At 38.3% G+C, this 15,507-nt stretch overlaps 2 protein-coding genes across 2 annotated transcripts; both read right to left on the reverse strand.

Moving 5' to 3' along the window:
• Nucleotides 1–1,625: 1,625 nt before the first annotated feature.
• On the reverse strand, nt 1,626–6,844 carry TM4SF18 (transmembrane 4 L six family member 18). The gene is made up of 5 exons (XM_039713749.1): nt 6,454–6,844; nt 4,748–4,837; nt 3,948–4,090; nt 3,671–3,851; nt 1,626–3,260 (listed from the first exon to the last, which is right to left on the reverse strand). Exons 1-5 carry the CDS (start codon nt 6,628–6,630, stop codon nt 3,246–3,248), a joined length of 606 nt encoding a protein of 201 aa, XP_039569683.1. The 5' UTR covers nt 6,631–6,844; the 3' UTR covers nt 1,626–3,245.
• TM4SF1 (transmembrane 4 L six family member 1) lies at nt 3,719–15,057 on the reverse strand. Its single transcript, XM_039713747.1, has 10 exons — nt 14,821–15,057; nt 12,977–13,066; nt 12,739–12,887; nt 11,180–11,360; nt 8,487–8,572; nt 7,914–8,111; nt 6,442–6,664; nt 4,748–4,837; nt 4,119–4,207; nt 3,719–3,851 (listed from the first exon to the last, which is right to left on the reverse strand). The coding sequence occupies exons 1-6, from the start codon at nt 14,995–14,997 to the stop codon at nt 8,093–8,095; spliced, it is 702 nt and encodes a 233-aa protein (XP_039569681.1). The 5' UTR covers nt 14,998–15,057; the 3' UTR covers nt 3,719–3,851; nt 4,119–4,207; nt 4,748–4,837; nt 6,442–6,664; nt 7,914–8,092.
• Between the last annotated feature and the right edge of the window lie 450 nt (nt 15,058–15,507).

Consider the following 15,507-nt stretch of genomic DNA (forward strand, 5'->3'; position numbering starts at 1 on the left):
AACACACTCCTCTTATCTTTTTCTTAAGGAACTCAAAAGTACCTCAGCTTCTGAAGTCTGTTTTATCTTCAGAAGGTGTCTGAAAAGCAGGAGCTTCTCTCAGGACCTAAATAAAAAGACCCTATTTAATTTCTTAAATTATGAGTCTGCAGTTTCATGTCATTAATATTCCTTAATTGTTTTAAACCATAGTACCTAATTTCTCATATTGAGGATGCTAACATACTCTGACTGCTTTTGAAATCCCCAAAATTGAATTGAAAAATAAAGCAAATATTTTACTTCCAAAATTATCCTTGAAAGAAAAGAATAAATAACCCCCCAAATGGAATATTCTGACAAAAGGTCACACATATGTTCATATTCATAAGCTATGCATATCATATATAATCATATAATATATATAATTCATAAGCTCACACAGTGAGACTGAATTGAACCCCCACCATTTCACAATTCCCGCATGTGAATGATGTGTTGCCTGCTGCCCAGGCTGCCTGTAAACCTCTGCAGTTAAACACTATTCAAAGAGCTGGTGCAGCTTCATTTGTCCTTTGCTGCTCTATGTGGAAAACCTCTCTATCCATAATGGGAACAATCAGGAAATTGCAGTTTAGCAAGAGTCACCTTTACCTAAACAAATATTAATATACCTTAAAATGCAAATGTGTGGATGAGGCTCCACAATATTTTACTACAAAACTGAATATCTACTGTGAATTCCACCAGCAGTCTTTTGAATGAATGGCATTACTGTCCCAGACACAGAATCCTGGTACTCTGGCAAAATGCACTGGCTGTGGGGAACAAATAATGCTTGAACTCTTACTGCAGATTCAGCACTAATTCCTCTCTGCCAGGAGCTTATGAACTCATATCTGCAGCTTTCTTTCTCCTGTGCCTGGGGTGTTTTATGTGGGGATTTCAGCAGGCAGGGTGTGCATTTCATGTCCAGGAACTCTTGCGCAAAGAAGGGTTTCTCCACATTCCAGCATGGCGCAAGCCTTGTCCTGGCCCGAGGGCCACTTCTCCCTGTTGTTGAGTGAGGTCTGTGTTCTGCAGCTGGACAGTCACATTGCCTCAAACACCACCATCAGGATCATTGGTTATGTCTAGATTTCAAGCCAGTTAATTAAAATTCTTTGCAGGAGTCTTGGTTCTGCTACCAGACACAGCTCATAGCACCACTTTTTAAAGACAAAATACTTAGGATTGAATCAGGACTTAAACTGATTAGATCAAGGTTAGCATTGCTTTACATCCAAAAGCCTTGTGTGAAACTGGCTGTTAAATTTGGAAATACAGCCCACTGTTAGCCTTTAGTATTCTTAACAATTTCAAGTCAATAAACTGCATCTTTAAAAGCGGAACCACCAAGCTGCAGTTGAAGCTGGCTATGGTAATGGAGATGCCAGATTCTGGATTATGGATAAAAAGGGTTGCAGGATCAGGAAGCCAAGCAAGAACTACATTACATGTCTCTTTATTTAATTTAAGGCCCAAAATTAAGAGATGTCTGTGATAGAGTGGAAATGTAAATTCACCAGGCACAATCACACAAAAATTGATAAAGACAGATCCAGAGTTTGTAAGCAAGAAATCAGCAAGAGTCTCTGAGATGTTTGGTAGGAGTACAGGTTGATTTTTAAGTTTTCTTTCTTTTCCTTCTGTCCACAAACAACACCTACAAATCCATAAAAATTCAGGATTATAATTTAAAGTAAATGATATGTCACATATTTAAGTCTAGAGAAAAACAAGTGTGCAATGGCACTGTCCTTATTTTATGATCATGCCTTTGTATCATGCACCCCTGATAATCCATGCCACTTTGAACCATCTCCCAGAAGACTAGCCCCATTCTTACGTATTATTAATTACTTTATACTTCTTGCAACTTAAAAGAAACTAAGCAATTAAAATTTTAGATGCATTCTTGAAATCCTACAGGAAGAAATCAGGTATTTAAAACCATCTGACAAAGGAATATGAAGGCAAAACCTCAATATCGTCTTGAAATAGAACTAAATGACTGATATATTCTATTTTTTCCTAAATAATTTACTCAAAGCTGACACTTATTGTATAGTTTGTATTTAGTATTTGATGACAATGCACCTGAGTTGCATTAGTTCTGATGTAACAGGCATACATGCGTTACTGCAAGTGTGAAGTACATAGTTCTCTTTCCTCTTAGTGTTCAGAGGAAAAAACTTTAAAAAAACCAAAATAGTGCTAAATACAGCCAAATGCTGCCATTGCAACTGCAAATGAGCCAGGTGTCCACTTCATTATGAATCCCTGAATTTTCACTGAGAATGAAAAAAATAATTCCCTGAGAAAGTAAAAATACCTTTTAGCTGCTAATTTAAAATAGATTATTCTTTTTCATCTAATCAGTATTGTCGAGAATGTTAGCCTTTCATTGTAGCAAGGTCAGGATACTTGGAAGAATATTAATAAGCTAGCACTGGGTGCTCACAAGGTTCCCTCATTTATTCCCTCAATTCACATCATACTTGACTAAAAGGAAAAAAATTGCCCCTAAGTGTAAAGAAACCCAGTGCAAATATTAGCATGTACCAGCTAGCACAGCTGAGTTCAGACCTGTGTGTCTAATATACCAATCAGGCCCAGGTGCCTTTTTTACCACAGAAAGACTTGATAGACTTTTTTCTGTAATTGCTTTTTGCAGTTATGAACTTCTAAGATGGAAGGAGAAGGGTAAGCTCTGCCTACCTCCTTCCATGATTGCCATCATGGTCTGTCTGTAACCAAAATTCATTCATTTAGAAATCATGGCTTCACTCAGTGCACTAACAATCCCTCTTGATGTACTAGGCTTTGAACCAGGCCCTTTCAAAACAACAAATAGTCATATGGTCTAAGCAATGACAAGGGAGTACATAAGCAGTTCTACAGCAGCTTATTAAGAAAAAACAATAAGGTGATTTCAATACAAAAGCAGTTCCATTATATTAAAACATCCCTACTGTCACAACAAGCTGAAGGGTAAAAAAATGACGTGTCCCTGCCAAGTGCAACAGGACAGGTGAAGAAAAATGTAGATGTCAGACAGCTCAAATATGCTTCATCCAAAACAGAGAAGTTTGATGGACAGAGATTTAGGACAAGGGTATCATTTTTCATTGTAGCACTCAAATCTACTGCTATGGATTATGGAGAGGCCATTTCTCTCTTCTTCTGGGGATGGGGGAGAAGCAGCAACAATTTCTTTGCCATTTTCAGAGAATCCGAGCCTGCAAGTAAAAAAAAAAAAAAAAAAAGCTAATCTTTCTCATCCTTGCTGTGAAAGCCACACATTAGTAAGAATGTCTGTAAATTGAATGTTAGAATAAAGGTGTTCAACAACCTCTGCTGACATAATAGTAATGGGCTTGGCATCTATGTTAATTTCCTAACCACTTTTTTTTCTTCTCTGTACTAGTCTTAAAGGTCAGAGTGAGCAGCCACCAGCCTCTGTATACCACAAAAAATTAATGGATGAATCAAAACAAACATATGTATTATCAGTACATATTCTCTGGAAAACATATGCTGTAGCATAGAGAATGCATAAATCAAAAGGGTAAGTCCCCAGCTGAGAGAAATTGCTGAAGCTACAATGACAAGGAGATGCTGAAGAAATAAACCTCAGATGTTTTGTTACCTGCACAAAAACAGAATAGGTCCCACAGAGCGTTCGTTTCAACTCAGCGGCTACTTTGAGAATGCAGATGATCAGCTGCAATCCACTGAGAGCTATCAAAATCGAGAGTAAAATGATATTCCACTCCACTATGTTTGCAGGGTTTTTGCACTTAGACCAGGAAGGATAATCTGTGAGGTACCTGTTAGAGAAATACCAGGCTGAAGTAAGAAGAATGTTTCTGACTACTGATTTGGTAAACAATTTCTTTCAGAAGAGTTACACCAATGTTTCTTACCCCCCAGCAGTGTCTTTGAAAATATAATTCCATCCACTTGATGAATTGCAGAAAGGGCCTTGAATCAAATGTAGGGTAAAAATGATGCAACTGTATCCCGAGAATGCAATTCCAAGCAGGGCTAGCACAATAGATATAAAACTCTGAAGTAAAGAGAGAGAGAAGTATTACCTTGTGGGAATAGTGTCAACAGCAAATATGATCATTCAGTCTGTCTAGCTACTTCCTTGGGGCTGAATTTCACATTTGATTTTCCCAGTCTTCAAAACCCAGAAAGAAAAATAGCAGGTAAAAAATAGTAAGAATACACATACAAAATAAAGATGAAGACAGAGTTTAAGACAGTTCTACAACTATAAGTTATATATTATTTGGGTGTAGTTTTTAAACTTGTGTTTTTATAAAGTTGTTTCCCAAAATACCAGAGGAATGCAGCTGTGTATTAATTATGTCTGCATCTCAGATAGAGTGTATTGAGTGATTTTTGAAAAAAAAAAAAAAACACTTCCAAATAATACAGGTGAAGGGATGAAGCTATTTAGCTGGTATGCTTCATTCTATGTTCTTATTTTATTTTGCAAGGATTTGGGGGAAGTGTGTGTCTAATTTTCTTTCATCCTGCTTATGCTTGAGTTGAAAGAAGCTACACTTTCTGTGACCTTGCAACCCAATTTAGAATCCTCTGTGAAAGGAAGTGAAAACAGAGCAGTGGAGAGGGCAGCAGGATGTGCTGGAGCAGGAGCAGGAGGGCATTGGAAACAAATACTAAGGTGATGCACAGAAATAAAACACAGACTCACCCTGTAGGTTTTGTTACAGCTCTCACTCTGGCAGCATCGATAGAACACACTACACTCCAGTGTTATTAGAATTACTGCCAAAAGAAGGATCTGTAAGAGGACATCATAAGGTCAGTGAGATAACTGGAGATACTAAGCCAAAGTCTCCTTCATCTTTGGAAGGTAGGGACTGGCCTCTCTTCTGCTGTCTTGATATTTTAAAGCTGATCCATAAGACAGCACAATTACTTAAGGCATACATGGAACTGGAATGGTTTTAGGAGGCTGGTGGTGTACTTGTGTCTTGTACTTGAAAGACAAGAGTACAGTCTCTACCACCACAGTAAAGTGCTATGACCTTGGGCACAGCTACACCAGTGAAGCTGAAACTATAAAACCAAAGTCACAAACAAAAGAATCAATACCAATAAAAAGAAGGATACTTTATTGATACAAACACATCAGTTCAACACCTTCTTGCTGACACACGCACACAAATCAGAGTACCGCCTTCCTTACCAACACATTCACTCTAGAAAAAGTCAGAAATGCAAACTTTTGATTAAATTCACCCAGACTTTCATTTGTCAAGTATCCATACTGATTTCTTCAGACTATTGGGTTATTTAAGCCTGATCCTAGAATAATTTTTATACATAGGATCTGGGCTCCAGAACCACAAACTGCCATTCAGAGAGGCATAGGTTTGAAAAGGGAAGTATGAGAAGAGAATATTCCTGAATCACAGCACTATCCTCTCATATACTGCTGACTGGTTTATAACAGAACGATACATGCATTTTTAAGGAATTGGTAATAATCTTAAGGCTAAAAATGCTTTAAAATATCATTGCCATTGTTGTAGTTAACTTTTTAAAATACATTTGCCACTGTTTTTCTGTTTGAATCCTCTGTGTGGTAGTTTTTTTCTTCTGCTAGAACTGGAGGTTCTTCTTTTGCTTGAAAGAGAATATACAATTTCAAAAGAATGTCTAATGTTTTAAAAATAGTTCAGCACCTTCATATAAACACCTCACTTATGCAGATAAACCCTTGAAGTACTGACTGTGTGCAATGCACTTTGGTCACACAACCGCTTTCTGTTCCTGACGCTACAGCGCTTTACGAACATGGTAAAGAGCATGAACAGCAGGCAACTCCATGGTAGTTTATTACTGCAGATGAGCATATTACAAATGTAACAGAGAAAATCCTACTATACTAATCACAATGAGGCAATTCTCTCTATTTAGTCTGACAACAGTAGTATCTGATGCATTGTGAAATCTATTCAGTCTTCTAAATTCAGTTCTAAATTCAGTTTTAAGAGCATACAGCTCTTAAAAACATTTGAACCATTAAGAGAAGCTCTTTTTTTTCATTTGGGTAAAAGAGCTCTAGTTCAACCTTCACAGGTGATTAAGTCAACATACTGTTTTCCTCCATAATACAAGCATAAATTACATATAAACAAAAAGACATCAGAAAAAAAACCTCAACACACCCTGCAAAATCATTTGCATTTAATAACATACATAACTTGTCATTCAGTATACTAACTTTTTTCAGTTTGATTGAGTTTTCTGCCTGCAGAGGTTTTTGTTGAAGTAATCCATATAGTCTTTTTTTTTAAAGCAATTACGTTATTGAAGAGTAATCCACTATGATTTGCTGTAGAATGCAATTCATTAAAAATCCATAGACTGAGCACTTACCATCACACTTACCATCACACCTGAGAAGCAGATGCCTTCAAAATACCACTCATGGCTGGGGAACTGGTAACTGGCAGCATGCAGAGCTTTCCCATTTGGAAAGTATAGGAGGATGTTCACAACAATACTCCAAAGTGCAAGAGGTACCAGCAGGCAACTCAAACAGCTTCCACATGTCTCCAAAGCCATCTCTCAAGAACTCTGGAAGTTTTGTTCTTCTAAGCTAACAGAAGTTTACAAGACCTTCAATATAAGAAATGTTTTGACCTCTCCAGCTTGATTCAGTCATTACATATTCACAGGAACTAGTGACTGGGGTGTGATTCCAGGAACAGAAGTCCTTAACAGTTAGCAGAGCAACACATGAATATCACTGTGTAAACTCACTGTCCTGTGTTAAACACGTCTTAATGTAGTCATTTCCCTTCTAAAAGATCCTCCTTTGTGATCTTCCAAATGAAATTTGTCTAGGAGTCAGATTCAGGAAGGAACTACAAAGCTCTCATTTCCTAGTGACTGCTGAAAAATGTCCTCCTCCATACAACACAAACTACAATGTAGTTTGTGACAGAAGCAAGGTTTTTCAACCTTACTGCAGCATGGGGAAGGGGGCTGTAAGAATATAAATATGCCCAGTCTCTGTACAAAAGACCACACTTTGCCTTATACTACAGAGATTTATTAAGAGGACCCTAAGGGGGAAACAGTGAGTTACTGACTTGCAACAGCAGGCTGAGTCTGGGCCATCTTGCAGAGACTGTAGAAGCCCAAACAACACTGGTTAGAAACTGTGAGGCAGACTTATTTTCACACTTTTAATAATCAACTACTCTTTCTCACGGCAGTGGTTCCAGTGCTTTGCAAATTAAATCCTGCTATTTCTCCAATTGTTTCATTCTGTGCTTACAGCTGAGCTTGCACAGCTACAAACCTGATCTATGAACATGTGACTTCTTGTGCAGGACAAAAGGTCTGGCTGCTGTTTGCACTGTGCAAAGCCAAAGTCAGACAGCTTTCCCATAGTCAATGTCATCATTCCCCAACCTCTGAGCATCTAAACACTATCCCAGTAACACAGAGCCAGGGCAGTTTGAACACTTGCAGCACACCCCAAGCCTTCAGTCTTATGCCCCTTTGAGTCACCAGAATGACCTTATGCTTTACTCAATAGCAAAGCTGCAGCCAGAGGACCAAAAAAAAAAAAAAAAAATCACCACAAAACAAACAAAAAAGGGGCCTCTATCAAAAGCAGGAAGGCTGTTTTTAGAAGCAATGACATCCCAACATATTTTCCTTATGTTTCCTTGTGAGCTGTTTCAGGCTCTTTACACATGAGGTTTCTCTCATTCTCTCATCCTCTCATATAAGCTGTTTGTATTGCATGTTGTAACTAATTCCATACCATTGCTTAATATGAGATCACACAAGGAAATGGGCAGGGTAGTACTCACACAATTACACCATTTTTCTACCTGTTCTCTGCTGAGACTCTCCTCTTTTCTTAGGAGGCTTCATTTTGAAGTCCTAATTCTTGATGTTCTCATATTTCCTGTTTTACTTTCTCACCACTATGGATACTTTCTTCCAGGTCTTCCTCTAATCAGAATTAGTAGCAAACCTGCCTTTCCAGACTGATAGGCAGAGACAGAACTCATGTCATCAACACTACGCTACAGAGAGCAGAGAAAACAACTGCATTAAAATCACACACATCCAATCCCCATGACTGATTTTTTTAGTACAGAACCCAAAGATCATAGAATTGGCTGAAATATTTTCTTAAAAGCAAAGGCCAAAATTAGTAGCAAGCATCTTATTCTATAATCAAATTCGATGCCATTTCCATTATAACCTGTTCTGATTAGAAGAAGCTAACTTGAGAAATGATGACTGAAGTAGCATTTGTTCTACAGTACAGCAGTCTGCTTTATGACTTTGTTTTTAAACTGAGCTCTGCAAATACCAGTTTACAGTGTGGTTATTTTTCTGGCACACAATGGCACTAGAACAGGAAACAACTACTTTATACTAAGAATTAAGCAAACCTGTAAGCCAGTTTCTCAAGCATCTTGCCAAATGTCGCAAACACTGGTTTTCCATTGCTGTCATTGTTCATGAACTGATTCCAAGCCTGTTACAGAAAAGTCATGTTTACTCTGTGTGACTTCTCTGCCAGCTGATATGAATACAACCTAAACCAATCACTCCTTCACAATGTGACTGATAAATATCTCAAAACACTGTCTTGTGCACCAGACAACAAAATAATCCAGCATTTTTTTACATGACAATATAAATAGTGAGCAGAAATGCTGTGCATTAGGGCTACAGGAATCTATTGGTGCTGCATGCATTTGTACTGAAGTTTCAAGTCTAAACCCAACCTAATCATCTATATATCAGAATTCTATATATTGCAAATTTTTTTTCAGTTCTTTAAGTAATTGTGTGTACCAGAAAAGCAGATAACCATTATGCAAGAATAAAGGCAAAAATCCTTAAGTTACATAGTAGTTATACATTATTCCATTGAGGACTTTCTTTTCCACTTTTTCTCCTTCCACACCCCATTTAAATTTGCAGATATTTTTTTCAAAACTGCATCTTCACACACAAAGACACTGTATCACACAGCTGCAAGGAATTTTGTGTGTATACATACGCACATGCACACATTCTCCTTCCTCCCTCCCATAGCAGGGCAGGAACAGGGATAGACACTACAAAGAAATGGCATTAAATGACATTAAAGTCCTTCAACTACTTCTATGTATTTAGGTATGAGTAAGTACTCATGCAAAATTCAGGTATCCTGAGATTCTAGATACAAACTCTTTTCATCCGAGAATTCTTTTGCTGGTGTAGATATACATAGACAATTTTGCTTTCACAGTTCACTTCTTTTTTCAGGTATGTATTTGTGCAGGGCAGACTTAACCGTGCAGACAGGCTGAGATAGCCAGAAACTTCAGGTGTATCTTTAAGGACCACTCTCCTAGTTACAAACAGACTAAGCATGCACTGACACCCATTGGAACTTCTTTTTCTCCCATGAATAGAAACTAACTTGCTTGTTTTCAAAGACAATATGAACAGCTAAATTCCAAAACTGAGCCTCATTCCTTTGAGATAAAGATCATGTCACATTTTGGTTTTCACTTGAGAAATGCCATTGCCAGCAGCAATGCTGGCATGCTGGTTTTGTCAGCAATGCTGTTGGCAGCACATTATTCAGATGTACTTGTGATGAAACATTCACTCTAATGTGCAACAAGCTACACTTCAGAGGTCTTACCCATGACCTTACAGTAATGCCTTGAGCCTGATAACTGGTGAAGTCAGGTATTTCAGATTAATCTGTCTTTACTGACCTGAATTTGGACTGTATTCCTTGAACGCTGTGAGGCCTGAGGGTAGCTGAGGCAAAAAACAAAGAGTCATGCCCACATCTTGTTTTATCTCAGGCCTGTCATGGAGCAATCAGGAGGTGATCCCCCTTGAGAGGGCAGGAGGGGCTAAGCTGGTCTCAGATGTGCAGGGACCCACTCAGCTCCCTGGCTGAGAACTACCAGCCCTGACCCAGGACTAAGCCTCCACATGTGCTGCTGTATCTGACCCAGAGCTGTTGTTGAACCCTTGCTGATGAACAAACACCTGTTTCAGTTAAATGAGCCAAACCAAGCAAGGAAGCAGTTCCCACTCTGGCAGAGCCTGCTAGAGAGGAAAAACCTGACTGCATTAAATCCATATTCTCATGTCACCACTGTCCTTTACCCCAAGACCAGGTCAGGCACACAGTGTTTCAGCATGGGCAGGGAAGGAATCACTGACACCTCCTGGGTATTTTTAATACAAATCTTTATTTGCGAAATAGAGGGGAGGTTCAGAAAAATCCTGAAAACCCTCAATCATCCACATTTTACTGCTGCTTTGGTTTTGGTCCAGCTGACCAAAACCTTTTATCCAGGCTAGGCTGGATTTGGTTTGTATTCATTCCAAGATCGGAATGAAAGATCAACTTTATTGGGAAAACAAGACAAAGTACAGAGCTGTTGTGTCAGTAGAAAGAGAAAAATAAATAAAGCCACTTTAGTGACATGTGTTAAGGCAGTTGCCTGTACCAATATGAAATGAACCAAAGATATTCAGGATACATTGTGCCTTTCAGTTCAGGCAGGTTAGTGGAAAACCTGCATATGACTTCAACAACAGAGGCCCCAAGTCAGTTAAATTCGTGGTAACAGCAGAGTTTGACAACAATGTGTATTTCAGTTTGCCTGGAATATTTTAAAAAAATACACAGTATATTCATTGCAGCACACACATGCACCGATGTCAATACATTGTCAGGTTTTCTAGCAAACATATGTCTGTGGGGGGGAACAAAAAGAAAGAAACATATTAATGGAAAGAATGATTTAGGCAAAGACCACAACCACCAGGAGATCCATATCTCAGTTATACCACCTATGCAATGTGGTGATGATTGCATGTGTCATTGGACAGACAAAAGCCCTCTAGCTCCTAGCTCTCAGGCAGATTAACATCACTGTGACAGTTGAGGAATCAGCTGAAAACATGTGATCCAAAACTACATGAAAGTTCTAATCACAACTGGACTATAGAAACAACTGTAGAAGGAATTGTTGCTCAAAATACCTATAAAGTAACTGCTGAGTAAAACTCTACAAGTTACATGTTCATCTGAGAAGCATGAGTATATCTGCAAACTACTTACCTCCTCATGACTGCAGCACAATCCACACAGTCCTCCAAGAATGCCATTGATTATCTGTATGAAGCACAGAATGAATTCTATTCCTCCCAAAACAAGGAGGATGGAAAAGAGGGTGACATTCCACTGTACGATGTTTTGAGGTTCCTGACATTCAGACCACTTGTTATACTCAAACAAGTACCTGTACACAGCAATTAAAAGCATATTAACATTGTGTCAGAATAGGATACTTACCATATACTATAACCATATTATGTCTAGTCTGTAATTGCATTGAGGATATTCACTCTATGGAGTCCTAATAGGCTAGGTTCCCTTAGAAATAGATTCTTAAGGGAATAGAAAAAGCAATGGTTTATTCCATGCAAGGTTTGTTTGGTTTAGGAAGATGTTGAAATATCAACCACACATTTTTGCTAAATCTTAATTTCTTTTTTAAAAAATAATCTAAGCTATAAAGGCAGAACTTCCAATGCTGGTTAAAGTGACACAAACTCAAGAAAGCTGAAAGAGCAAAGGTTTTTCTCAAAATGATCACAAGAGCTTTGCAGGATTGGCCCTTTTTTCTAAAGATAGCAGTCACTGATCTGAGGCAAATGGGTCACTTTCTCTCCTGTGTTGCCGTCTTTGGGCCCTCATATGCTTACTTGGATGAGCCAAACACAGAACAAATTTGGTGAAGTACTGCACTATTTCAGCTGTTACTGCCCACTTACATCTTGAGAACACCAGCACTTGCCTTCAGCGAGGACTTAGACTAGTTCTTCTACACTCAGTAGCAGTCAGGAGGATAGAGAAGGAGGAATGACACAAGTGAAATACAAGAGATACAAGTGAAATATGAAATTCAAACTCTGCTGCAAAGAGCTTTACGTGGCTTCTTAGTACTCCAACTCTCTCTAGTCTGGCATCAGCCATAAGCTGTTGCTAGATACACCTTCGAGTTTGCCAATCATACAGACACTTTAAGTGCATGCCATGATAGGAACCACATCAGAATTTATATGCATTAATGGAGAACAGCTCACTGAGACTTTTTTTGCAGGGGAACCTTAATTAGGGATAATTAGGAGCTTCTTGCCCTCTCTGCTCTGCAGTATACAAAGATTCTTATAAATCTTCTCAAGTTTCATTTATGAGATTCTATGCCATTGTCACTAATGTGAGCATTGTGCCACTTTATGCTGGTGCAAAGCATCTTCAGAAGCATGACTGAAAAAACAGACACTTACACAAATGATAAGACAAATATCTTAACAACCACTATTCCTAGTTTGTAAATCCTTCAAAGTCCTAAAACTTTATATTTTGTTAGAGATTTTGTGGACATGAACAGTAGTATATGATGTATCGATTTAATCACCTCTATATTTTTTTATGGCTTTGGTTTTATACTCTAGCAGTGAGGGTAATTGATGCCATTTGTTACGTTCTAAGTGGGAAGGATAAAGTTATGAATAGATTTTGGTATATGGTTACTGAACATTGCTGAAAGGTACTGGAATAAAGCCCATGTGTATATTGGGAAGAGATAACATCCTCATGAACAGATTACTTACCCTCCAGATGAGTCAGTGAAAGGATAGATCCAGTTTCTTTCTAGGGGGGTAAGGCAATACGGTCCTTGAGACAAGCCCAGTGCTGAAATGATTATACAGTATCCAGAGCCAAGGATCCCAACAAAGGCTGCCAGAACTGAGGACAGCATCTGCAGAGCAGACATAAACATGAACTTTCAGCACAGCCATTGCCTTGTCTTTGGGATTACCTGGGACGGGGATGTACAGGCTCACTTACCGCACAGCTCTTTCCACAGCCCTCATGGCCAAAGCACCCACAGCAGTCGTCATTGTGAAGCCCAATGAACACTGCAGCTGGAATGAGTACCTAGGTATGGAGCAAAAAACCCACACTGTTCCTTTTGGTTGTAAAGAGAGGGCAGATATAATACAGTCTTCAAATTACATTCATTTATGTTGCTTCTTGGCAGTCAGCTGTACAGGTGATTCAGCTCTATTCCTATTTAACACAGTAGGCATCTCACTACTGACATCACCAAACCCAGGACAGATATATTTCTATTGCCACTGTAGCAATATTGCACTTAAGCACAGAAAGAGACTGTTGGAGTATTGCTACATTTAAAGTATTTCAGATTTAAAAATTTCTCTTTTCATTAAAGGCTGTATTTGCAAATGAAATGCTTTGCAAAAAAGAAAAGAAAAAGAAAAAGAAAGGACATTAACTTTATTCTAATGAGGACTACAAAATAAATATTTTTGAAAAACAGCTGCTGCCAATATACATGTTACTTAAGCAAAATCATCATTACTTGTGTGACAAACCAGTCTGACTAGAGCAGAAAGTCTAGTAAAATTTGTTCAATTCAGAAAAACATCTCATTATAAAAATCTACTTTTTTCCAAGATTTCACAACCAGTGACAGAAATGCAAAATAGCAAAGCAGAAGCTATCCATGAGAAGCATAAACCATCCATACTCCAGAGTTTTTAGCATAAAATCAAGAATGAACTGAAGGAGCTAAATGAACAAGAAGCAGCTGATTAAAAAGAGGATCCTCCCACTAGCAATAATAGCAGTTTATAGTGCCTACTTATAAAGACTCTAGACCAAGAGAAGTCTGGAAAAAAGTAAAGAAAGGATAGAGAGTTATTTGCAAATGCCACAGACTTACTTAACATGAAACTAGAATAATAACTATCCTGTTGAACAGACACATACTTGTCAACCTTTACTCAAACCTGATTCTGAGCCCCAGTGCTTCAAATCCAGAAGAGGTTGTACAAGTGCACTAGCGGAGAAGTTCCATTGGTTCTATTTGTATTATTCTTTGTGTAAAGCTCAGCCTTTGCAAATCCCACTCTAGGTCCCAATGAGACTGCAATATAGCTGTAACACCTCTCACAACATAAAACACCTTAGCATGCAATAGTTTTCAACCTGTGATTTGCAGACACCTTGAAATCATAAAATCAGAGTGTTAAGAATTGGAAGGGACCTATAACCTACTTCTAAGAGGACTTCTAGAAGAAAATGAAAAGGGAAGCCTGGAGTTAGGGGTCTTAAATATGCTGCAGGGTGGTCTACAAAACTGAAAAGGTAGAAAATAAGAGCTTCACATTAATGACATCCTATAATGAACACACTCAGTCCTTGTATCCTGTTATTCAAATGCAAACCTTTGACAACTACCACTCAACTCCTCTGAATAAACAGATAAGGCAGAGAAATACCTGTCAGCATGTCAGATAATAGAAATTAAGGAATTGTATCTAAATGCTCATTATTTAGGGACATTTAAAAGGAAATACAACAAAAATTTAAGATTTAACCCTTTATGCAAACTGTGACCTACTGAGAGGTTTGGTTTCACTTTTGCATTTGGATTCTGTGCCCTTGACCCTATGATTTTTTCAGTTTTAAAGTGACATAATGTTGTAGACAAGATAATCAACAATAATTAATTGTAGCTATGGGATAATATAACTCTTTCTTTTTTTCCTACAACTCCAGAGACACCTGTTGACAAGATATTTGATGAATAAATTCAGGTAACCAGTAAGAGCAGTACCAAGTACCTCTAAAATAAACTTGAAAGAAGACACTAGGCTTTTACTTACCAGAAAGCCTCCACCTAGAATGCCATGAAGGCACTCCACGTATTTGCTGAGGTGATGCTCTGAAGCAAATCTTGTTTCGCCATTGGGAAAATAAAGTAAAGCGTTGGCCACGATGCAGAGGAGGGCAAGGATGAGCAACTTATAACCAACACATCTAGCACACCTTCCAAAACACATATTTTCAACTTTAAAAATCCTCCTTCAACTTGTCCAATTCAATCTATCTCACACCTGTCCACACCTAAAAGAAGATCAGTGTTCGTTCTCACCTCCTTAAATACCAGGAGTTACCTAACTACCTAGCTGACGTTTACAACCCTTCCTAACCACCATGTCCAATTGCAGAGTGAGAGAGCAGGGATGGCAGAACACCACCGCCCTTTTAAAATGCATTAATTGTAGATTAACTGAACGCAATTAAGGAAATACTGAATAATAGGGGATTTCACGCAAACATATGATGCTTGGAATAGTCACTGGTGAGCATGATTAGATGTGAACAACAGGCTTAAACCACAACATAGGTTCTCTTAGAAACTGAAGGAAAAATGCTTTGTTTTCTTTGTTAGAAGCAGCTTTGAATTTTAGGTTTATAGGCTGATTCAGAACAACCTGAAGCCAGGGAGAGACTTAGCTGACTTCAACAGCACTGAGTCAGAGTTTTGGGTATAAACAGAAAAAGGTCTA

This window comes from Passer montanus, unplaced genomic scaffold, assembly GCF_014805655.1.
Source record: "Passer montanus isolate IOZ18808 unplaced genomic scaffold, ASM1480565v1 scaffold29, whole genome shotgun sequence".
NCBI lineage: Eukaryota > Metazoa > Chordata > Aves > Passeriformes > Passeridae > Passer > Passer montanus.

Bases quoted from the DNA above. Each gene is read 5' to 3' on its own strand.
- TM4SF18 (XM_039713749.1), bottom strand. From the start codon at position 6,630: ATGGCTTTGGAGACATGTGGAAGCTGTTTGAGTTGCCTGCTGGTACCT. The intron at 4,838-6,453 runs GTAAGTGTGATG...GTCCTCTTACAG, and splicing joins TCTGCTTCTCAGGTGTGATG to ATCCTTCTTTTGGCAGTAAT. The intron at 3,852-3,947 runs GTAAGAAACATT...TTTCTCTAACAG, and splicing joins TTCAAAGACACTGCTGGGGG to GTACCTCACAGATTATCCTT.
- TM4SF1 (XM_039713747.1), bottom strand. From the start codon at position 14,997: ATGTGTTTTGGAAGGTGTGCTAGATGTGTTGGTTATAAGTTGCTCATC. The intron at 13,067-14,820 runs GTAAGTAAAAGC...CTCCATACCTAG, and splicing joins TTCTAGGTGGAGGCTTTCTG to GTACTCATTCCAGCTGCAGT. The intron at 12,888-12,976 runs GTAAGTGAGCCT...TCTGCTCTGCAG, and splicing joins GCTGTGGAAAGAGCTGTGCG to ATGCTGTCCTCAGTTCTGGC.